This window comes from Salvelinus sp. IW2-2015, linkage group LG11, assembly GCF_002910315.2.
Source record: "Salvelinus sp. IW2-2015 linkage group LG11, ASM291031v2, whole genome shotgun sequence".
In the NCBI taxonomy this organism is placed as follows: domain Eukaryota; kingdom Metazoa; phylum Chordata; class Actinopteri; order Salmoniformes; family Salmonidae; genus Salvelinus; species Salvelinus sp. IW2-2015.
This window is the reverse complement of record NC_036851.1, coordinates 39,945,048-39,966,884: the sequence shown is the minus strand read 5'-3', so window position 1 is coordinate 39,966,884 and position 21,837 is coordinate 39,945,048. Positions and strand designations below refer to the sequence as shown.

Genomic DNA, 21,837 nt, shown 5'->3' with positions numbered 1-21,837 from the left:
GTGTCAACAACGCGAACGTTTCCTCTTTACGTATCGGTAAACGAGGGAGATGTCGCCGCCTGCTGTACTGGAGATGTAGCGCATTTGAATTGAACGATCTCCACCTGGCACCAACATGTGAGTCCCAAAAAATATGCAAACAAATTACACCAAAAGTTTTGCTGTAATGGGAAATATCCTACATCTCAATATAATGTGTCTAAAGGTAAAGTTTGAGAAACTCAATTATAATACATAAAGGTTGAGAAATGACATTTTTTTAAATATCATTTGAGCCCTGTCCTATCTAATAAAAGATGTATTCACATTCACAAGTAGCATAACAATAGAAATCTATTATTTCTATGAGCATAACTCCAGGACTCTATAAAATGGTTTAGGCACTCAAACTAGGCTGTAGATATACCATACACGCTCCGAACAATATCTACCCAGTGGTCACAGCTTGGGGAAGCATTTTGAAGACAATTTTGAGTTGTGAATGCAATGATATTGTTTGGAAAATGTATAATAAAAAATAACAGGTTGTAGATTAACCATACCGCTCTCACAGATTTTAAAAACCCTTTCCTACAGTCAAATGACCAAATCAACCTCTAGTGGCCTCATTGGTGGAATGTTATTCATATTTTTATAATTTAATAATTAATAGACATTATTTTTTTTAAACAGCTGAAAATCCGGTGTTTCTATGCCAAACGGTTTTGTTATATTTCAGGCTTCTGTGATGTACACTACCATTCAAAAGTTTGGGGTCACTTACAAATGTCCTTGTTTTCCATGAAAACATACATGAAATGAGTTGCAAAATGAATAGGAAATATAGTCAAGACGTTGACAAGGTTATAAATAATGATTTTTAATTGAAATACTAATTGTGTCCTTCAAACTTTGCTTTTGTCAAAGAATCCTCCATTTGCAGCAATTACAGCCTTGCAGACCTTTGGCATTCTAGTTGTCAATTTGTTGAGGTGATCTGAAGAGATTTCACCCCATGCTTCCTGAAGCACCTCCCACAAGTTGGATTGGCTTGATGGGCACTTCTTACGTACCATACGGTCAAGCTGCTCCCACAACAGCTCAATAAGGTTGAGATCCGGTGACTGTGCTGGCTACTCCATTTTAGACAGAATACTAGCTGACTGCTTCTTCCCTAAATAGTTCTTGCATAGTTTGGAGCTGTACTTTGGGTCATTGTCCTGTTGTAGGAGGAAATTGGCTCCAATTAAGCTCCATCCACAGGGTATGGCATGGCGTTGCAAAATGGAATGATAGCCTTCCTTCTTCAAGATCCCTTTTACCCTGTACAAATCTACCACTTTACCACCACCAAAGCACCCCCAGACCATCACATTGCCTCCACCATGTTTGACAGATGGCGTCAAGCACTCTTCCAGMATCTTTTCATTTTTTTCTGCGTCTCACGAATGTTCTTCTTTGTGATCTGAACACCTCAAACTTAGATTCGTCTGTCCATAACACTTTTTTCCAATCTTCCTCTGTCCAGTGTCTGTGTTCTTTTGCCCATCTTAATGTTTTCTTTTTATTGGCCAGTCTGAGATATGGCTTTTTCTTTGCAACTCTGCCTAGAAGGCCAGCATCACCTCTTCACTGTTGACGTTGAGACTGGTGTTTTGCGGGTATAATTTAATGAAGCGGCCAGTTGAGGACTTGTGAAGTGTCTGTTTCTCAAACTAGACACTCTAATGTACTTGTCCTCTTGTTCAGTTGTGCACCAGGGCCTCCCACTCTTTATATTCTGGTTAGAGCCAGTTTGCGCTGAGTAGTACACAGCGTTGTACGAGAACTTCAGTTTCTTGGCAATTTCTCGCATGGAATAGCCTTAATTTCTCAGAACAAGAATAGACTGACGAGTTTCAGAAGAAAGTTCTTTGTTTCTGGCCATTTTGAGCCTGTAATCGAACCCACAAATGCTGATGCTCCAGATACTCAACTAGTCCAAAGGCCAGTTTTATAGCTTCTTTAAATCAGAACAACAGTTTTCAGCTGTGTTAACATAATTGCAAAAGGGTTTTCTAATGATCAATTAGCCTTTTAAAATTATAAACTTGGATTAGCTAACACAATGTGCCATTGGAACACAGGAGTGATGGTTGCTGATAATGGTCCTCTGTAATCCTATGTAGATATTCCATAAAAAAATCTGAAGTTTCCAGCCACAATAGTCGTTTACAACATTAACAATGTCTGCACTGTATTTCTGATAAATTTTATGTTATTTTAATGGACCAAAAAATGTGCTTTTCTTTCAAAAACAAGGACATTCCTAAGTGACCCCAAACTTTTGAACAGAAGTGTAGATACATCTGTCTATTTGACAATTTAAAACACAATACAACCACACATGGATAATGCATTCAGTCATCGAGGATGACACAAAAATCAATGTGATGATGTTGAATCAAGTGAACAACTAATGGGATATGCAAAGTCATCGATATTAGGGAATTTAGTATTTTTTCCCCCCAACTTTTTACCTAAATCCAATGACAGTGAGACATTTTTTGTTGTTGATTCCACATTGAATTCACATTAGTTGATAACCAGATGTAAATCAAAACTAGATATTGAACTGATATTTGTGGTGGGAATTCAGAGTCTTTTTGATGAGCCGGCTCATTTGGCTCCCAAACAGCTCTTTGTTCAAAATGCTTTMAAAAAATCGACCTTGACCCATGAAAAAATAGCACATGCCCAATGTAAACCCCAAAAGGTAGGCTACCATTATGTCGATCGTGAAATTTTTCAGGACAAATTATTAGATAGCCTGCAAAAAAAATCAGCGTGGACCAGATTGACGTGCTCTCCCCACTATGTATTGTTTCTGCAGTGAGGATTCAACTTCTTTGATACTTATTTTGTAACTTATCTGCAGAAAAATGCTGTTTTGAGCTCAAAAAGCAGTAGTAGCAGAATGCAAATCAGGGAGCCAAATAAACGACTCGTTCACCAATGCGATTCGGTTCCCGACGTTCATCAAAAAAATCAGTTCAAAAATAGCCGTTCGTTCGTAAACGACCCATCACTAGTGGGGTGTGATGAAATTTTACTTAAAAAGAACAACAAGTCATGCAATCTGATGTAAAAGTCCTCAATGGATGTTAATGTGATTTATATCCGTTTGTCCAGTTTCTCTCCATTCTACCAGGTAGCCTGGTATGGCAGCCTTGTGCAACCCACAGAGTTCAATGGGAGCTCATTGTGGCAGTGGCTTTGATGCTGACATTATGGAGGACCTTCCTGGCAGTAAACCTTTTATATTATTACCATGTTATTAGTTTCCACACCCTTGCTTCAACCTCTTCATGTTCTTTTGAATTGAGGAAAAGGGACATTTTTGCATTTTGATTCATCTTCTAATTATACACTGCTCAAAAAAATAAAGGGAACACTTAAACAACACAATGTAACTCCGTCTCTCACAGTTGAAGTGTACCTATGATAAGAAATTACAGACCTCTACATGCTTTGTAAGTAGGAAAACCTGCAAAATCGGCAGTGTATCCAATACTTGTTCTCCCCACTGTAGTTACCTTCTCATTTTGTTCAGAACTATACACGGTACATTTCAATGACTTTCTTCTAGCTGTACTAAAAGCAGCACATCTTTTGTTTCAACAAGGCTCCTTGTTCAAATGTGTCACCTCGCCAGCTCTAGTCTGTCATTACCTCTTATGTCTGTGTAGTGGGTTTGACACCACTGCATGGTGTTCTTTCTCATTAACCTGACATAGCCCCAGTCCATGTAATGCCATGCTATGTTGTTGTGAGCATCTTAGAGTGGATTGGTATACCATGCTTCTTGTGAATACATCTTTTCATTTTTACTTAGTGTAAATCATTATATTTAAATTGTAACATTTGTTATAGAAGGCTATTTTATAGATCAGTTAGTACAGGACTCAAATTAGCTCAAAGAAATTGAGTAGTTTCTCAATCTTTATTTTTTACTAGACATAATACAGTATACAGAGTGGTACTACAAAGCAGGATGAGTTAGCCAGCTAACTTTGATAAACAATCAGAAATAACTATTGGTTTTCTGGTTCATTTATAAACCTAAACTTAGATATGCCAATTTTGGTTGTTGACCACGCCCATTTCAGAATATGATCTGATCACTGATCTTGCTTTGCAGTATACCCCTCTGGTAGAGATGTAGAATATTTCACATTAGCCTACTACTACTACTTAACTTTCGCTGTGTTTGATTGTGATATTTTTTGGGGACCATAAAGAATGATAGAGACCTCTAGTGTCCAAAAGGCTGTGTTAGCGTAGGCAGTGCCATTGAGGGCTTCCGCCATTTTAAAGTAGTCAACTGGGTGGGACTTCCAACTTCATTGGCTGATCCTTCCTCGTAACCCTGTTGGAGTCATGTCTAACTGAGTCATCAGGAGGGATCAGCCAATCGCGAAGAAGATAATGTACCACTGACACAGACACAAAGATGAATCCTCTATCTCTATGTTTGGGACCCTTGGCGACAGGTGACTGTTTTGTTCAGATGCGCTACAACTCCAGTACAGCAGGCGGCGATATGACAATTCTACCTCGTGCAGGTACGAATTCAAAGACTAGGAAGAGTTCGCATTGTTTACCTCGGAAGCGGATGCTTGCTGGCCACCATCAGAGACACAATGTTAGCAGCAAAACAATAAACACATGCACTTTCCTTTCCCTCAAAATGTCGAAAATTAAGCTGTTGCAGGTTTTTCTAAATTAGTGATTAACTGCTACATAAAAAAGCTTAATCTATAGAGCTCGCCAGCTTGAACTTCCTAAAACCAGGGAAATGTTTTACCTCTGGTTCGTTCAGCCAATTATATGGGGGAAATGAATGGAGAAAGAATAGGGTTTTGGGATAAACGCAGAAAGTTAACAGAGGCTTAAGATATATTGTACGATTTGTTATATGAAATATCAGTCAGTTAACATGACCTTTATGAATTATGAAGCCTTAATGTGCTTTTTTAAAATGACATACATGCTTCAAAATTAGCTGATGAAGATGATCTCATAGCCTCAAACATATAGCCTTTGATCTCCTAAGCCTGTTTACCACATACCTTATTTTCGGCGTTTATCCAAATCCCTACAAAAACTCCATACATTTTCCCAAAAGCTGTGTCCAAATAGCTGTGTCCAGATACCAACAATGACAAGAAACTGCTATGTGGGGAATTGTAAGTGACCCGGCTCAGCTAGTTTTTTTTCTTGTTCTTGATACCATGCCTTGTTTTGATTGATTTCAGGTCAATGCTAAAATTCGCTAGCTAGCTAACCAACATCTGTGATGATGCATTTGAGAGACAAGTGCTCATTGTGCAAATGTATTTGTTATAAATAAACATTGAAGACTAAATATAGTTTACATGTTGTCAACAATCTAATCCAACCCCCGCTGTTTTGCCCTATAGTTGCGCACGTGTCGGTTTTGTTGCTAAACAACCAACCTGTCTATACCGTACTGTCTTTGGGTTTGCAACGGGAGTATCTATCTCTGGCTGCATCACTGAAAATGTGATGCATCCGGTAGTTGGCAACTCCGTGCTGTTGCTCACAAGCGTATATGCCCTGGTTAGAATGTTCCCGCCTCTTCTCGACAATCTTGTCTTCCGGTTTTGCGGACATTTTATTATCTTTGTTTAGAGCGGTCGATTCAGTCCAGTATCTTGTCAGTGTGTGTGTTATGTGTGTATACAGATAATCTTCGATCCTTCCTGATCGTGGTACGTAACAAAATTGTGCACAATAGCTTCTCGGTGTTTCTTTAATTCGCCTAGTGTCGGCATACATTTTCATAACTACTAAGCGATTGTTGGATAACTTTTGCAGCTGTTGTTTTTACTCTACACCAACATCAATTTTTACAGGTAGTTTAGTAGATACAGTAATGTTATGAATTTCTGTAGTGCTAACCTGACAGGATTGCTATGATGGCAACTGCATCTTCCAGGCTTCGCGGTTGTTGCAGTGTAGCGAAATGCTTGTGCTTCTAGTTCCGACAGTGCAGTAATATCTAACAATTCCACAACTACGTTATACACACATATCTAAAGAATATATACATGTATGGATGAGCGATGACGGWGCGGCATACATAGGCAAGATGCAATAGATGGTATAAAATACAGTTTATACATATGAGATGAGTATTGTAAGATATGTAAACATTATTACAGTGGCATTATTAAAGTGACTAGTGAACCATTTATTAAAGTGGCCAATGATTTCGAGTCTGTATGTAGGCAGCAGCCTCTCTGTGTTAGTGATGGCTGTTTAACAGTCTGATGGCCATGAGATAGAAGCTGTTTTTCAGTCTCTCGGTTCCAGCTTTGATCCACCTGTACTGACCTCGCTTTCTGGATGGTAGCGGGGTGAACAGGCAGAGGCTCGGGTTGTTGATATAGATGGGAGGGGTTGAGTGGAGCTTTAGAGTGGGACTAAAAATAACAAGATGACAAATGTGTCTATAAAAACTGTCTATAAAATGTATATAGTATTGTAATGAAACAGGCAGGGAGCAGGCCTCGAACCATCCACCTTCAAGCCAGAAGTCCAGCGGGCTATCGACTGTGCCCCATAAGCATACTYGTGCGGCAGAGACGATATCCGCGCTTATAAAACCAGGGTCGTTACAATACTTTAGTACCAAAAGTAAAAGTATAGATCATTTCAAAATCTTTATATTAGGCAAACCAGACGGCACAATTTTTATTTTTTTATTTACGGATAGCCAGGGGCACACTCCAACACGTTGTCTTGGCTGTATGCTTAGGGTCGTTGTCCTGTTGGAAGGTGAACCTTCACCCCAGTCTTAGGTCCTGAGTGCTCTGGAGTAGGTTTTCATCAAGGATCTCTCAGTACTTTGCTCTGTTCATCTTTCCCTTGATCCTGACTAGTCTTCCTGTCCCTGCCGCTGGAAAACATTCCCACAGCATGATGCTGCCACCACCATGCTTCACCGTAGGGATGGTGCCAGTTTTCCTCCAGACGTGATGTTTGGCATTCAGGCCAAAGAGTCGAATCTTGGTTTCATCATACCAGAGAATCTTTTTTTCTCATGGTCTGAGAGTCCTTTAGGTGCCTTTTGGCAAACTCCATTTTACTGAGCAGTGGCTTCCGTCTGGCCCACTCTACCATAAAGGCCTGATTGGTGGAGTGCTGCAGAGATGGTTGTCTCTCTGGAAGGTTCTCCCATCGTCACAGAGGAACTCTGTAGCTCTGTCAGGGTGACCATCGGTTGTTGGTCACCTCCCTGACCAAAGCCCTTCTCCCCTGATTGCTCAGTTTGGCCGGTCAGCCAGCTCTAGGAAGAGTGTTGGTGGTTCCAAACTTCTTTCATTGAAGAATGATGGAGGCCACTGTGTTCTTAGGGACCTTCAATTCTGCAGATATTTTTTCGACACAATCCTGTCTCGGAGCTCTACGGACAATTCCTTCGACCTCATGGCATGTTTGTTTTTTTGTACACTAGAGGGGACTTATATGTTGGGGTCACTGGTCACGTGTAGGCATATAGGTAGCACAGGTGACCAGGAAGGGTTGGCACAGGTGAGAGGAGAGCACATGCAGTTGAAGTCAGAAGTTTACATACACCTTAGCCAAATAGATTTAAACTCAGTTTTTCACAATTCCTGACATTTAATCCTTTTAAAAATTCCCTGTTTTAGGTCAGTAAGGATCACCACTTTATTTTAAGAATGTGAAATGTCAGAATAATAATAGAGAGCATGATTTATTTCAGCTTTTATTTCTTTCATCACATTCCCAGTGGGTCAGAAGTTTACATACACTCAATTAGTATTTGGTAGCATTGCCTTTAAATTGTTTAACGTGGATCAAACGTTTCATGTAGCCTTCCACAAGTTTACCATAATAAGTTGGGTGAATTTTGGCCCATTCCTCCTGACAGAGCTGGTGTAACTGAGTCAGGTTTGTAGGCCTCCTTGCTCACACACGCTTTTTCAGTTCTGCCCACATATTTTCTATAGGATTGAGGTCAGGGCTTTGTGATGGCCACTCCAATACCTTGACTCTGTTGTCCTTRAGCCATTTTGCCACAACTTTGGAAGTATGCTTGGGGTCATTGTCCATTTGGAAGACCCATTTGCAACCAAGCTTAAATTTTTGACTGATGTCTTGAGATGTTGCTTCAATATATCCACATCATTTTCCTCCCTAACTGATGCCATCTATTTTGTAAATAGCACCAATCCCTCTTGCAGCAAAGGACCCCCACAACATGATGCTGCCACCTCCGTGCTTCACAGTTGGGATGGAGTTCTTTGGCTTGCAAGCATCCCCCTTTTTCCTCCAAACATAACGATGGTCATTATGGCCAAACAGTTCTATTTTTGTTTCATCAGACCAGAGGACATTTCTCCAAAAAGTACGATCTTAGTCCCCATGTGCAGTTGCAAACCGTAGTCAGGCTTTTTTATGGCTTCTTCCTTGCTGAGCGGCTTTTCAGGTTATGTCGATATAGGACTCGTTTTACTGTGGATATAGATACCTTTGTACCTGTTTTCTCCAGCATCTTCACAAGGTCCTTTGCTGTTGTTCTGGGATTGATTTGCACTTTTTGCACCAAAATACGTTCATCTCTAGGAGACAGAACGCGTCTCCTTCCTGAGCAGTATGACGGCTGCGTGGTCCCATGGTGTTTATACTTGCGTACTATTGTTTGTACAGATGAACAGGGTACCTTCAGGCATTTGGAAATTGCTCCCAAGGATGAACCAGAATTGTGGAGGTCTATAATTGTTGGGGGAGGTCTTGGCTGATTTCTTTAGATTTTTCGATGATGTCAAGCAAAGAGGCACTGAGTTTGAAGGTAGGCCTTGAAATACATCCACAGGTACATTTCAATTGACTCAAATGTTGTCAATTAGCCTATCAGAAGCTTCTAATGCCTTGACATAATTTTCTGGAATTTTCCAAGCTGTTTAAAGGCACAGTCAACTTAGTGTATGTAAACTTCTGACCCACTGGAATTGTGATACAGTGAAATAATCTGTCTGGAAACAATTGTTCGAACAATTACTTGTGTGTCATGCACACAGTAGATGTCCTAACCAACTTGCCAAAACTATAGTTTGTTAACAAGAAATTTGTGGAGTGGTGGAAAAACAAGTTTTAATGACCCCAACCTAAGTGTATGTAAACTTCCGACTTCAACTGTACAGTTGTTACCGTATCACACACACAGCTTATAGAATGCATCTCTTTGCACCTTTTGTATAGGAATATGTGTATTGGAGCAATTTATATTTTCTATGCTCAATAAATGGGAACTTCACCCAAAAATAATAATGTTTGGAAAGCCGATCCTTGTGGACGTGTTATGGACAGCTCTCTCCTGTGCCAGTGGCTTTTCATAGGGAATCGCCACTACAGTTACATTAAGGGCAGGTTAGAAAAGTGTGTTTAAAAGGAGATTTTGGTAATGTCCCTTATCTGCTTCTCCAAAGTCAGATTTATATGTACATTCAGTTTAACGTTGGGGCCTAAAGAATCTAATTCATATTGACTGCAAGTTACAGTAACCAACATTGGCCCAAAATCTTTCTTTGCAGCCTATTGTGTTTGTGGATTGCTTGTTTCCTTCCTTGCTTAGGCTTGCTTGTTTACAACCCAATCCAAGGGCTTTTCTAAGAGCCATTCTCTCTCTTACCTTCTTTCTCTGTTGATCTATCTCTCTCTATCTAATACTCTGTCTGTCAGTGTGTTTAGTCTGTCTGTGTCTTTAGTGTCACTGTCGGTCCGTCAGTCAGCCTGCCTGTCTGCCTCCATCTGTCTCTGCCATTCCACCTCAGTCTGTTGTCACTTGTCTGTGTGTCTGTTATTCTTCCTGTCAGTCTGCTTGTCTGTCTCTCTGTGACCAGCCTACTCATTCCAATGTAAGTGTTTATATTGTAGCCTATTGTAGATTACATTTAGCTATAGAAAATGCTTATATAATATCAAGAAAGAAGCCCCTCTCAAGTCGGCTTCAAGTGGTGTGATGTTATTGAATTATGACATTGTAACCATACTTTTGTATTCAGCACCACTTCCCAATCTGATAGCTGGTCGACTGAATGTTTACACCTGTCCTAATTTCATGGAAGTAAAATGATAGTAATCTGGTATTTTACCGTATCATAATTTCTGTTTGCTCATTTTCCCATTTCTTCCACAATTGTAATGCCAATCTTGTTTCTTGTTAATTTCAGATGCCAGGTTCAACATTCAAAAAGTGCTGTGCATGTGGTGGAGACATCAGGGTGGCACGTCGCAAATGTGACTTGTGTGGGGCAGCACAGCAACTGAAAAAACAACTGGAGTCGCAGAAAGATCACTACAATGACAACTGGGCTCGAAACACCCTTAAGGGAAACAATGTTGCCAAGGTTCTTAATACTGCCCATTTACTGGTGAGCTAGCGATAATGACATACTTACTATCATCCCTATGAATTATTCAAGTGTGTAGGCAAATGTATGTGTACTAACTAGTTGTATGACTGAATTACTGTCTTAAATCGTTTCAGATCCACAAGCTGGAAAAGCTGGGGATGGTCCCTTTGATCCTTGTGGGACGCCCTAACAATCCCTCCATTGGCTGGTCTGACGTTCTGTGTCCTCAGGGCTTCAAAGACCAACAGGCCAAAACTGTGGAAGAGATTAAATTGATATTTGACACTGCCATGAAAGGTATAACTTGGACAGATCGATATACTTTATTAGTCCACGCAGATGGAAATTTGTTTTCAGCTTTCATCCAACGCCCCCGATATACATTCACACACACAAACACACATTAGGTTGGAGAGGCTGGAGGAGAGAGCAGCCACAGTGCAGGGCCCAATAAGCAGTTTAGGTGGTTAAGTTCCTTGCTCAAGGGAACATTGTCAGTAGGTGGATCCTGAGATATTGATGCCCCCGGTAGCCTCAAAGTAAGAGAAGCGGGCCAACTACCAGAGGGTTGAGAAAGAGAAGGAGACAACCTTATCAATATTCTGAATTTGTTTGAGTTCTGTGTTAGGCATCTGTTGGTGTAGTTATGTCCAGACAGTTCAGAAGAAGTGGTAATCGGTCCTTAAATCAGAATGGCACAGTAAAGGCATAGCTATCATTTTCTTTAAGAGATTACAGGGTACCACAGGACAAGGTCTGCCTATTTTTTTAATTTTCTTGTAGGTGCATGTGTGTAGGGTATAGTTTGGGGTTTGTCTTAATTAATTGAATTCTACCTTACCTAGTGACTTAAACAGTGTAGTTGTTGTTCATTCTTTAAATAACCACATCATTGAAGGGGCGGTACCTATGGCCGGATGGGAGGAGTGTAGTGGTGTTGATGTCTGATAGGTTGGGTGTGGGAGTCTAGTGATTTCAGAGGCAGTGTTATATTTTAAAAGTTAGTTTCAGTTTGAGACTGTCAGATCCTGATTGTGTAATATAGATGAAGAGGGGTGTAGGCAGGAGGGCTAGGGTGGCAAGGAGAAAGGCTCAGCAGCCCCGCTCATTCAGGAACCTTATCGATGCAGGCACAAAGCTGGAGAGGCCTCTCTTCGTTGACATGAGTAGAGATCGTATCATAGGCTGTTATGGTAGAATGGCATACTGGTCAGACTGGATGAGAGTGCAGAGATGATGTTCTTGCCCTTTTTTGGTTGCCCACTGTATAGCTGGGTTACCAATATTGTTCCTCTCACTGACACTATCCTGTCTAGCCTGTTGTGGTTAGTGAAGGTTAGAGAGCCCCAAAACAGGATGTTATACTGAAGGTCAGGATGGACTCTATGAAGCACCTGTGGAAGGCTTGCAGAATGGATGTGGTCAGCAGGTTGTTGTCTTTTTAAGTTGAAGTATACAAAATAATAGCATTGTACTTTTTCTTTGTTATTCCCAGCTTTACATGAAAAAATTACTCAAGAGGTGGCCCCAACCCCAGTCGAAGATTGGCCACCACCCCATTACAACCACACATGTCTCCCACCTACAACCCTCTGTAGCAGCTTAGCTAACGCTGATGTCGGGACCTTGACAAAGTTGACAGTGAGTGATGACCATGAAAACACACAAGACTGAGGGCTATAGCTATGTTCAACAAGTATATTATTCTTCTGGCTTTATTTAGCTCTATTTGTGATATTTTACCTTGCCTAGGTGGCTTGGTAGGTAATCAAACCTCAGATGACATCTGCAGTGTTGTAGATGATAACTGTCTGATTGCGTGTTTGTTAACTTGCACGAGCTGCATTTAAAGTAGGAGGATTCTGTATCCACAAACCCCTTTCTGATTTAAACCTGCGCGCAAAATGTTTTATGAGTCCATACCTTTTGCTGTGTTTGACTAGCATATATTTGGGACACACTTGGATCCAGGTGGAGATTGTTCTGTTCAGATGCGGTAGGTCTCCAGTAGAGGTTGATCGATTATGATTTTTCAATACCGATACCGATTATTGGAGGACAAAAAAAGCCGATACCGATTAATCGGACAATTTTTAAATTAAATATATATATATWTTTTTWAATATATATATGTGTGTGTATGTATATGTAATAATGACAATTACAACAATACTGAATGAACAATGAACACTTATTTTAACTTAATATAATACATAAATAAAATCTATTTTGTCTCAAATAAATAATGAAACATGCTCAATTTGGTTTAAATAATGCAAACACACAGTGTTGGAGAAGAAAGTAAAAGTGCAATATGTGCCATGTAAAAAAGCTAACATTTAAGTTCCTTGCTCAGAACATATGAAAGCTGGTGGTTCAATATTCCCAGTTAAGACGTTTTGGGTTGTAGTTATTATAGGATTTATGACGCGTCGACTATACCATTTGGATTTCATATACCTTTGACTATTGGATGTTCTAATAGGCACTWTAGTATTGCCAGCCTAATCTCAGGAGTTGATAGGCTTGAAGTCATAAACAGYGCTGTGARKCARGCATTGCKAAGAGCTGCTGGCAAACGCAGTAAMGTTTGAATGAATGCTTAYGAGCYTGCTGCTRCCTACCACCGCTCAGTCAGACTGCTCTATCAAATCATAAGACTTATTATAATATAATAAACACAGAAATACGAGCCTTTGGTCATTAATATGGTCAAATTCGGAAACTATCATTTTGAAAACAAAACGTTTATTCTTTCAGTGAAATACGGAACTGTTCTGTATTTTATCGAGCGGGTGGCAACCCTAAGTCTAAATATTGCTGTTAYATTGCACAACCTTCAATATTATGTCATTATTATGTAAAATTCTGGCAAATTAGTTCGCAACGAGCCAGGCGGCCCAAACTGTTGCATATACCTCTGCGTGCAATGAACGCAAGCGAAGTGACAGAATTTCCATAGTTAATATTGCCTGCTAACATTAATTTATTTTAACTAAATATGCATGTTTTAAAAAATATACTTCACGCAGTGCTAGCTGTGGCACTAGAGATTCTGGGTTCGAATCCAGGCTGTGTCGCAGCCGGCCGCGACCGGGATGCCCATGGGGCGGCGCACAATTGTCCCAGCGTCGTCCGGGTTAGGGAGGGTTTGGCCGGCAGGGATATCCTTGTCTCATCGCGCACTAGCGACTCCTGTGGCTGGCCGGGCGCAGTGCACGCTGACACGGTCGCCAGGTGTACGGTGTTTCGTCCGACACATTGGCACGGCTGGCTTCCAGGTTGGGTGGGCATTGTGTCAAGAAGCAGTGCGGCTTGGTTGGGTTGTGTTTCGGGGGACGCATGGCACTCGACCTTCGCCTCTCCCGAGTCCGCACGGGAGTTGCAGCGATGAGACGACTGTAACTACTACCAATTGAATACCACGAAATTAGGGCGAAAAAGGGGGTGAAAAATAAATAAAAAAATATATACTTCTGTGTATTGATTTTAAGAAAGGCATTGATGTTTATAGTAAGGTACATTCGTGCAAAACAAATGCGCTTTTGTTAAATCATTCCCCGTTTGGCGAATTAGGCTGTGATTCGATGATAAATTAACAGGCACCGCATTGATTATATGCAATGCAGGACAAGCTAGTTTACGTAGTAATATCATCAACCATGTGTAGTTAACTAGTGATTATGTGAAGATTGATTGTTTTTTATAAGATAAGTTTAATGCTAGATAGCAACTTACCTTGGCTCCTTGCTGCACTCGCGTAACAGTTGGTCAGCCTGCCACGCAGAAAATGCCGATTTACCGATTGTTATGAACTTGAAATTGTCCCTAATTAATCAGCCATGCTGATTAATAGGTCGACCTCTAGTCTATAGTACAGCAGGCGGCGATAACAATTTTACCGCTTGCAGGTATGAATTCAAAGACTAGGATACATCTTTGACTAGGAAGCGTTCGCATTGTTTACAATTAACCCATCCACTTTCCCTTTAAAATTTCTAAAATGTAGCTGTTGCAGGTTTTTCTAAACGAGAGATTACCAACAGTGGCTGCCGTGGAAAAAACGGTATCGGAGTACCAGGAAGAAATTTCCCGTTCAAAGGAGGAGATCGATCGTCTACGAAGGCTGCTGGATTTGGCTTTCAAACCCGACAAAAAGTTACATATTGCAGGTTAGTAGTGAGTAGCTATGACCCCGCTATAAAAATCTAATTGAACCACCTAGCCAGGCCACTGCCACTAAACTATCGATTCATTCAATTCTTTCTCTGTAACGTTAGAACTGTTAAGACCTTATGAAATGGGTTTCCGGTTTAATAAATAGAGAAGAAGCTCGCAGACGAGGCTCCTACGCATTAGTTAATTTAGCCAAATTTTTACTTTGCATTCCACTTTCTTATATATCAGATTTGATTGATGAGTTCGTAAGTTACCGTTTTGATTCAAGTGTCACACAATCTGAGGAGCAGAAGACCTGTAACTAACGTTTCAACCACGATGGCTAATGGGAATGGTAATGGCGCTGACTCCAGTCCAACTGTTACGGAGTCTCATGCGGTCACACTCCCCACAGAACTTCAGTACGGTTCTGGAATTGGAAATTACAGCTACCATTGCTACTCAGTTCAAAACTGCCATCAATGCTGCTCTGGCCCCCTTCTCCGCCGTCCTGGATGATGTCCGAACCGCTGCGGATGAACAAGGCTGCCGACTTGACGGCTTTGAGCATGACCTGTGTGACTACAGTGATCTCATAGTAGACCTTGAGAAAACGGTCGCCCGTCTGAGCTCCGAAAACCAAAAGCTGATTGACAAGATCAATGACCTGGAATCCCGTTCTCGATTTTGCAATCTTCGGATTATTGGTAACCAGATAAATTTGGAGGGGACTCAGTTAAGTTCATGTCAGACTTCTTCGCGGAGGTGCTGGGTCCGGCCATCATTCCATCACCCCCGAAGCTGGACAGAGCCCACCGCATTGGCCCCTCCTGTCACGTTCACTGTCTTGGGGAATCAGACGGGTAGCAGCGCTGCGTTTTAATTGGTGTGCGAGCAGATGACTTGCCCTGTCGCCATGTTCATAATAGGTACCACGTGAATGCAATAGTAACTGTTCTGCATCTGTAGTGGACAAGAGATTGAATTGAGATTGGAAGTTCAAGCGTTGCTTATATATCTCTGGAGATGGCGTCAAGGCATATAGGTGGTCTAAGTCAAGGATGGCTTTAGAGAGTTCTTCTAGTTTAGCTTTCCGAGTTCAATAAGAAATCATTTCTCCTCTAAGGCAGGCCTTAGGTGATTCCCAAAAGAGAGAGGTTGAGCTTGTCTGATTTGAAATAAGAAAATGATCAATAGAAGTTACAGTAACGTTAGAAGAAGAAGTTATTAATAACGTTACAGACGTCTGCATCAGATAGGAGAAGAGAATGGAATCTCCAACAGGGAGGAGTTCAAGTTTGTCCTGATAGAACTTTGTCGAGGGCTAAAGGTGTATGATCAGAAATTACACCGGGTAAATATTCAGAAGAGGTGACATTTGGAAGTAACTTATGATTAATAAAGAAAGTCAATATGAGAAAAAGAATGGTGTACATGTGAAAGTAAATAATACTCTCTTGCCTGGGGATTCTGAAATCACCCATTCTGAACCATAAAATCTGAGAAGGACTTTGACATAGCAGCAGGAGACATAGTTGGGTTGGAGCGGGCTAAAAACACAATTCAGATCGTCAGCAAATATCAAAAGATGGGTGTTCAGAAGAGGGATTATCCCCAGCAACCCATTGGCAAATTCAACATCATCAAAATTGGGAGCATATTGTTGGATTCAGGGTCAACTTTGAACATTGTTATAAGCATAGTATATAAAGGAGTGGAAGAGACTGGTTTATTTTCAGAGGTTAATGGTTCTCTGTAGAAATACAGATGGCTTTGGAATGTGTTGGGTGGATGGGAGGAGGTCACAGGATTGCATTAGGGGAAACGGATGGACATCTGTGGATTAGGCGAAGGAGGGGTTGAGGTCAGGTTAGATCCCCTGAAGGGAGAAATTATGGTTCATTCCCCTATTACCCTCTTCCTGTAGAACCATAAGATGTAAGGATTGGAGAGAAGGAGGAGTGCCTAAAGTGGAGTATATATACTTGTAGTGATGGAAACATGTCTTTGTCTGAATACAGCTGTGTCGACCCTTTGGGAAGAATTAAACTTGGTTAAGCTTCTCTAGTGTCCGTGATTTATTTACTCTGAAAAATTAGAACCTAACAATATACATTGACCAATACTACAGGTGTGTGCCAAATGGTGCCAGTTATGATTAAATATCTCCCATTATTGTCTGAAATAACAGTAGTAGAGAAATCTATTGTTTTACTAACCAAAATTGCAACCCCTCTGGCTTTGGAGTTCAAGTCTGAATGGAAAACCTGACCTATTCCAATATTACTATTATTAGCGTTGTTAGCCATCTAAAATATTGAAAGGAAAAAGGTGTGAAACCAGACCAAGTATTTGCAAAAATAAGAGAAAACTGATGAAAAAAAGCAAAGAAAAATAAATAAATAAAAAGGAACAGAAAAAAGGTCACTCCCCCTCCCACCCTACCCAAACCCAAAGTCTCCTTCCCCAGCGAATGGAGACAGCAGGTTGACGTTTGCGCAGCGTCGGTGCATATAAACAGAAAATCTTCCTATCCTAACGCGGAGAGGCTCCATAGCACGAGTAGTGAAATACATTTGAAAAGGCATTCACAAAACGGCAAAGTAGGTCAACAGATAACTAAACAAAGACAGAAAACCCCATAACAGTAAAACGGAACTGTCCTGACTCAGGGAGTCCTCAATAAATGCAACACGTACAATGTGTCTTAAGGATGGCCAAATAAGTGTCCTGCAGTTTGTTACCCTGTTAGAAAATAGAAAAGGGGCCGAGTGTCTGTACGAATGATCAATTGGGCGTAATAAAGTAGTGAAAAGTCCTTCAGTAAGTATATAGATTAAAAAAAGGAAAGCTCTGTAAAAGCCTGGAATTGTAGCCATGCATTACTACGCTAGCAATCTAGCCAAATAAAAAGGACCTCACGAACATGTAGCTTAAATAACCACACAAGACAATATTAGTCAATTTTATCAGAGTTCAATAGTGTTTCTGCAGAGTAGAAAAGGAATGGCAACAGGGGGGAAAAGGCCCTGCCATAAAAACTAAAACATACCTTCAACTTGGAGGGTAGGCTAGGCTATGCATGCTACCTGGCAAGAGTAGGTAATTCGAGCCAAGAAATGTCTCAGAAGTGACCGTCTAACCAGCGCTGGGCATCCTTGTGGGAGTTGAGCGGTTTTCTTGGTGACGCTYGAGCTGAGGTCAGGAAAGATGAACACCTTGTGTCCGCAGAAGTGTGGCTGTTCTCCGCCCTGCCTCTGGAGGATGCGTTCCTTGTCACAGAAGTGAAAATTAACGATAAACACTCTAGGCTTGGAGTTGTCGTCTCCGCCCGCTGGGGAGGTGTCACGCCCTGACCTTAGAGAGCCGTTTTATTTCTCTATTTGGTTAGGTCAGGGTGTGATTTGGGTGGGCATTCTATGTTTTCTATTTCTTTGTTTTTGGCCGAGTGTGGTTCCTAATCAGAGGCAGCTGTCTATCGTTGTCTCTGATTGGGAATCATACTTAGGCAGCCTTTTTCCCACCTAATGTTGTGGGTAATTATTTGTTTTCTGTGTGTGTTTGTGTGCGCCACGGTTGCGTCACGTTTGTTTCTGTTTACCTGTTCTTTTTGTGAAGGTTTCACTACGATTAAAAGAAATGTGGAATTACATGCATGCTGCGCCTTAGCTCATCTATGACAGGGAGTTTGAAGACAGTGAACGTGACAGAGTTACCCACCACAAAAGACCAAGTAGCGTGCGCCAACTTGGAGGACGTGCTGGACCGGGAGGAGAACATTTTTCAATTTGGGGACAAATTTAACTCATGGATCTCTCTTGTATACATTCCCCCAGGCCAGTGTCTGTACCAATGACACCTGTTCTTTCAGAGATGGGGTAGCTTACCACTATCACTTATAGGAAGGATTAATGCTGTAAAAATTAACAGGTTACCCAAATTCCTTAATCTATTTCAATCTATCCCATTGTTTTTACCAAAGTGTTTTTTTWAAGTCAATCAATCAGGCTGTTACCACATTTATCTGGGGAGGAAAGGTACCCAGAGTCAGTAGATCTTTACTTCAGAGATGCAAGTTTAGTGGAGGGCTGGCACTACCCAACTTTTTATACAATTACTGGGCAGGCAACTTTCTGAAATTGCCATTCTGGTTACATGCTCCAGATACCCCATGGTGCCACCTAGAGGCACATTCTTGTATTTCTTCTCTTCCTGCTTTGCTCTTCTCTCCCAACATCCCCCTCTCGCTATACTCGCAATCCTGTAGTGCTTTCCACACTTAAGATTTGGTACCAGGTTCGACAGCATTTTAAATTCTCCTCTGCATCTAATATGGGTCCTATTGCTAAGAGTCACTTATTCCCTGCTTCTCTAATAGATAATGCTTTCTCTTACTGGACAAGGAAAGGTATTAAGTCCTTCCAAGACTTATATGTAAATTGAATTTTGTCTAGTTTTCCCAACCTGGCCTCTAAATACTCTTTGCCTCCATCTCACTTTTTCCGTTACCTTCAAATTAGGCATTGTGTCTCTTCCCAATTTTCTGGCTTCCCTTCTCCACCCCCTTGCCAACCCTTGAATGGCATATTGACTCAATTACCTTGACAGAAAGCAGTAATTTCTCAGATCTATCTGTGGTTTATGTCATTGGACAAACACTCCACCAACAAAACTAAATCTGCTTGGGAACGGGAAATGGGTGTTGAATTTACACAGGGGTGGTGGGATGAGGCGATTGATAGAATACGCTCCACTACGTCTTGTGCTCGTCTTGGTCTCAGACAATTTAAGGTTTAACATAGGGTGCCTTTTTCCAAATCCAGATTGTCTGACATATATCCAAATGTAAATGATGAGTGTGATAGATGTCATGTCTCACTATGTGACCTTAGTCACATGTTCATTCAATGCTCTAAACTACAAAATGACTGGGATTCTATTTTTTATTTTATTATGAGGAGCTTTAAATTAACCTGCAGCCATGTCCCTTGATAGCTGTCTTTGATATTCCAGAAGACTTGTTCTCCTTGGACCCCAAACATGCCGATACTGTTGCTTTTACATCCTTATTAGCTTGACGTAGAATTCTTCTACAGTGGAAGTCTGCTCAGCCCCCCTCTACTTCTCAATGGCTCAACGATGTAATGTTCTTCCTAAAGCTTGAGAAAATTAAGTATTCTCTTAGGGGTTCCAATGATACATTTGTTAGAAAATGTCAACCATTTATGTCATACTTTAATGGCTTACAGAGTCTCCCCTCTGAGATGCTTTTAGGTTTCCCAGTAGACATTACATAATAGGTACAGTCATTAATATAATGCTATCCAGTCCAAGCAAATTTGTCTAAGGTTTACGGATAATTTATTTACTTATTTATTTCTGTTTTTGTTGCTCCACCTTTTGTATCATGAATCTGTATTGAGTTGTTTGTATGTGAGACATTTTTTTTTCTGTATTGTTTGTTTTTGTTATGATATCTCTGTAGAATTTTAGTTGTCTAGGACAGAACTGAGGGTGGGTTAGGTATATGGGGTGAATAAAAAAAAAAGAAGATATATCTCTATATCAAATAATAATAACTTATGAAATGTAACATTCCAATTGTAGTTTACTGTCGTTAATCTAATAGTTGGGCTCAAGGCCACATTGAACTTGAAACTACATCTAATTGATACCCTATTCTTCTCTTCAGACTCCCAGCAGCTCACTCTCCCTGTCCCTGAAGACATTCCTCCTGAGCAGCAGGACTGGAGCCCCTGTCAGGGCCAGGAGGACCCAGAGCCCACTCAGATTAAAGAGGAACAGGAGGAGTTTGGCACCAGTCAGGAGGAAGAGCAGCTTGAAGGGCTGGAGTCTGATATCAAAGAGTTCATATTCACTCTACCATGTGTAAAAAGTGAGTATGATCAGGACCCTCCTCAGCCCGTATATCTTCCCCAAACCCAGACTATGGAGAACAGAGAGATGGACTCTCTTCCCACCAAAACAACTGAACAAGACATCAAAACAGAACCTAATGGAGAGGGCTGCAGTGCATCAGAACCAACAAGTGAATCTCAACCCCTCTCTGCAATACACCCAGACTGCTTTGCAGCTCAGATTGGGAACAGTGAAAGTGACAATGGGGTGGACTGTGAAGGACTACTGTCAGAGTTACAGCCATTTAAATCAAAGAGAACATGGACAAAGAAAGGACAAAGCTCCCAGATCTCTACCCGGGTCGATAAAGCCAGTGAACTGAAAGTGCCATTGAAGGCTCACACAGGGGAGAGACAACACAGATGTCCAGTATGCAGTAAATATTTTCTGAAAACGAGCAATTTAAAAATACATCAGAGAATTCATACTGGGGAGAAATCAATTCACACTGGGGAGAATTCATTTCACACTGGGGAGAAACCATATCAGTGCAAAGATTGCGGCAAATGCTTCATCCGGGTGGGAAACCTGACTGAGCATATGAGAATTCACACAGGGCAGAAATTAGTCTGGCTGATACCAAACTCAAAGTCCTCCTGACTTCAGGGTCTATAGAGACTGTTTGATGTTGTCAGCAGGATGGGTATGGAGTTCTGTTCACATTTTGTTCACATTCTGTTCACATTTTGTGAAGAAATAGTAGTCATTTTGGGTATGTACATTTTTTTATAGTATGTGACATTTCGAAAATGTATGTTTTAAAAGGATCAGCCCCTTTTTTTCAATTTTCGCTTAAAACGACATACCGAAATCTAACTGCCTGTAGCTCAGGCCCTGAAGCAAGGATATGCATATTCTTGGTACCATTTGAAAGGAAACACTTTGAAGTTTGTGGAAATGTTAAATGAATGTAGGAGAATGTAACACATTAGATCTGGTAAACGATAATACAAAGAAAGAAAATGTGTTTTTTGTATAAAAAAATTATACCATCCTCTTTGAAATACATTATGGCCTTTGTCTTGCATTATTCCAGCCCAGGCACAATTTAGATTTTGGCCACTAGATGGCAGCCGTGTATGTGCAAGGTTTTAGACTGATCCAATAAACCAAGGCATTTCTGTTCAAAATGTTGTATCAAGACTACTACCCAAATGTGCCTAATTGGTTTATTAATACATTTTCAAGTTCATAATTGTGCACTCTTCTCAAACAATAGCATGGTATTATTTCACTGTAATAGCTACTGTAAATAGGACAGTGCAGTTAGTTGAACAAGAATATAAGCTTTCTGCCAATGTCAGATATGTCTATGTTCTTGGAAATGTTCTTGTTA

At 40.8% G+C, this 21,837-nt stretch overlaps 1 protein-coding gene across 5 annotated transcripts; it reads left to right on the top strand.

Moving 5' to 3' along the window:
* Nucleotides 1-47: 47 nt before the first annotated feature.
* On the top strand, nt 48-21,509 carry LOC111970384 (uncharacterized). 5 transcript variants are annotated; one of them, XM_023997093.2, is made up of 6 exons: nt 48-117; nt 10,242-10,442; nt 10,559-10,721; nt 11,920-12,065; nt 14,443-14,596; nt 20,275-21,509. In XM_023997093.2, exons 2-6 carry the CDS (start codon nt 10,242-10,244, stop codon nt 21,099-21,101), a joined length of 1,491 nt encoding a protein of 496 aa, XP_023852861.1. In that variant the 5' UTR covers nt 48-117; the 3' UTR covers nt 21,102-21,509. The 5 variants fall into 5 exon arrangements, 3 of the variants coding, with proteins under 3 accessions (XP_023852861.1, XP_023852859.1, XP_023852860.1); XM_023997091.2 differs by lacking the exon at nt 48-117 and adding an exon at nt 5,643-5,897; XM_023997092.2 differs by lacking the exon at nt 48-117 and adding an exon at nt 5,645-5,753.
* Nucleotides 21,510-21,837: the final 328 nt, after the last annotated feature.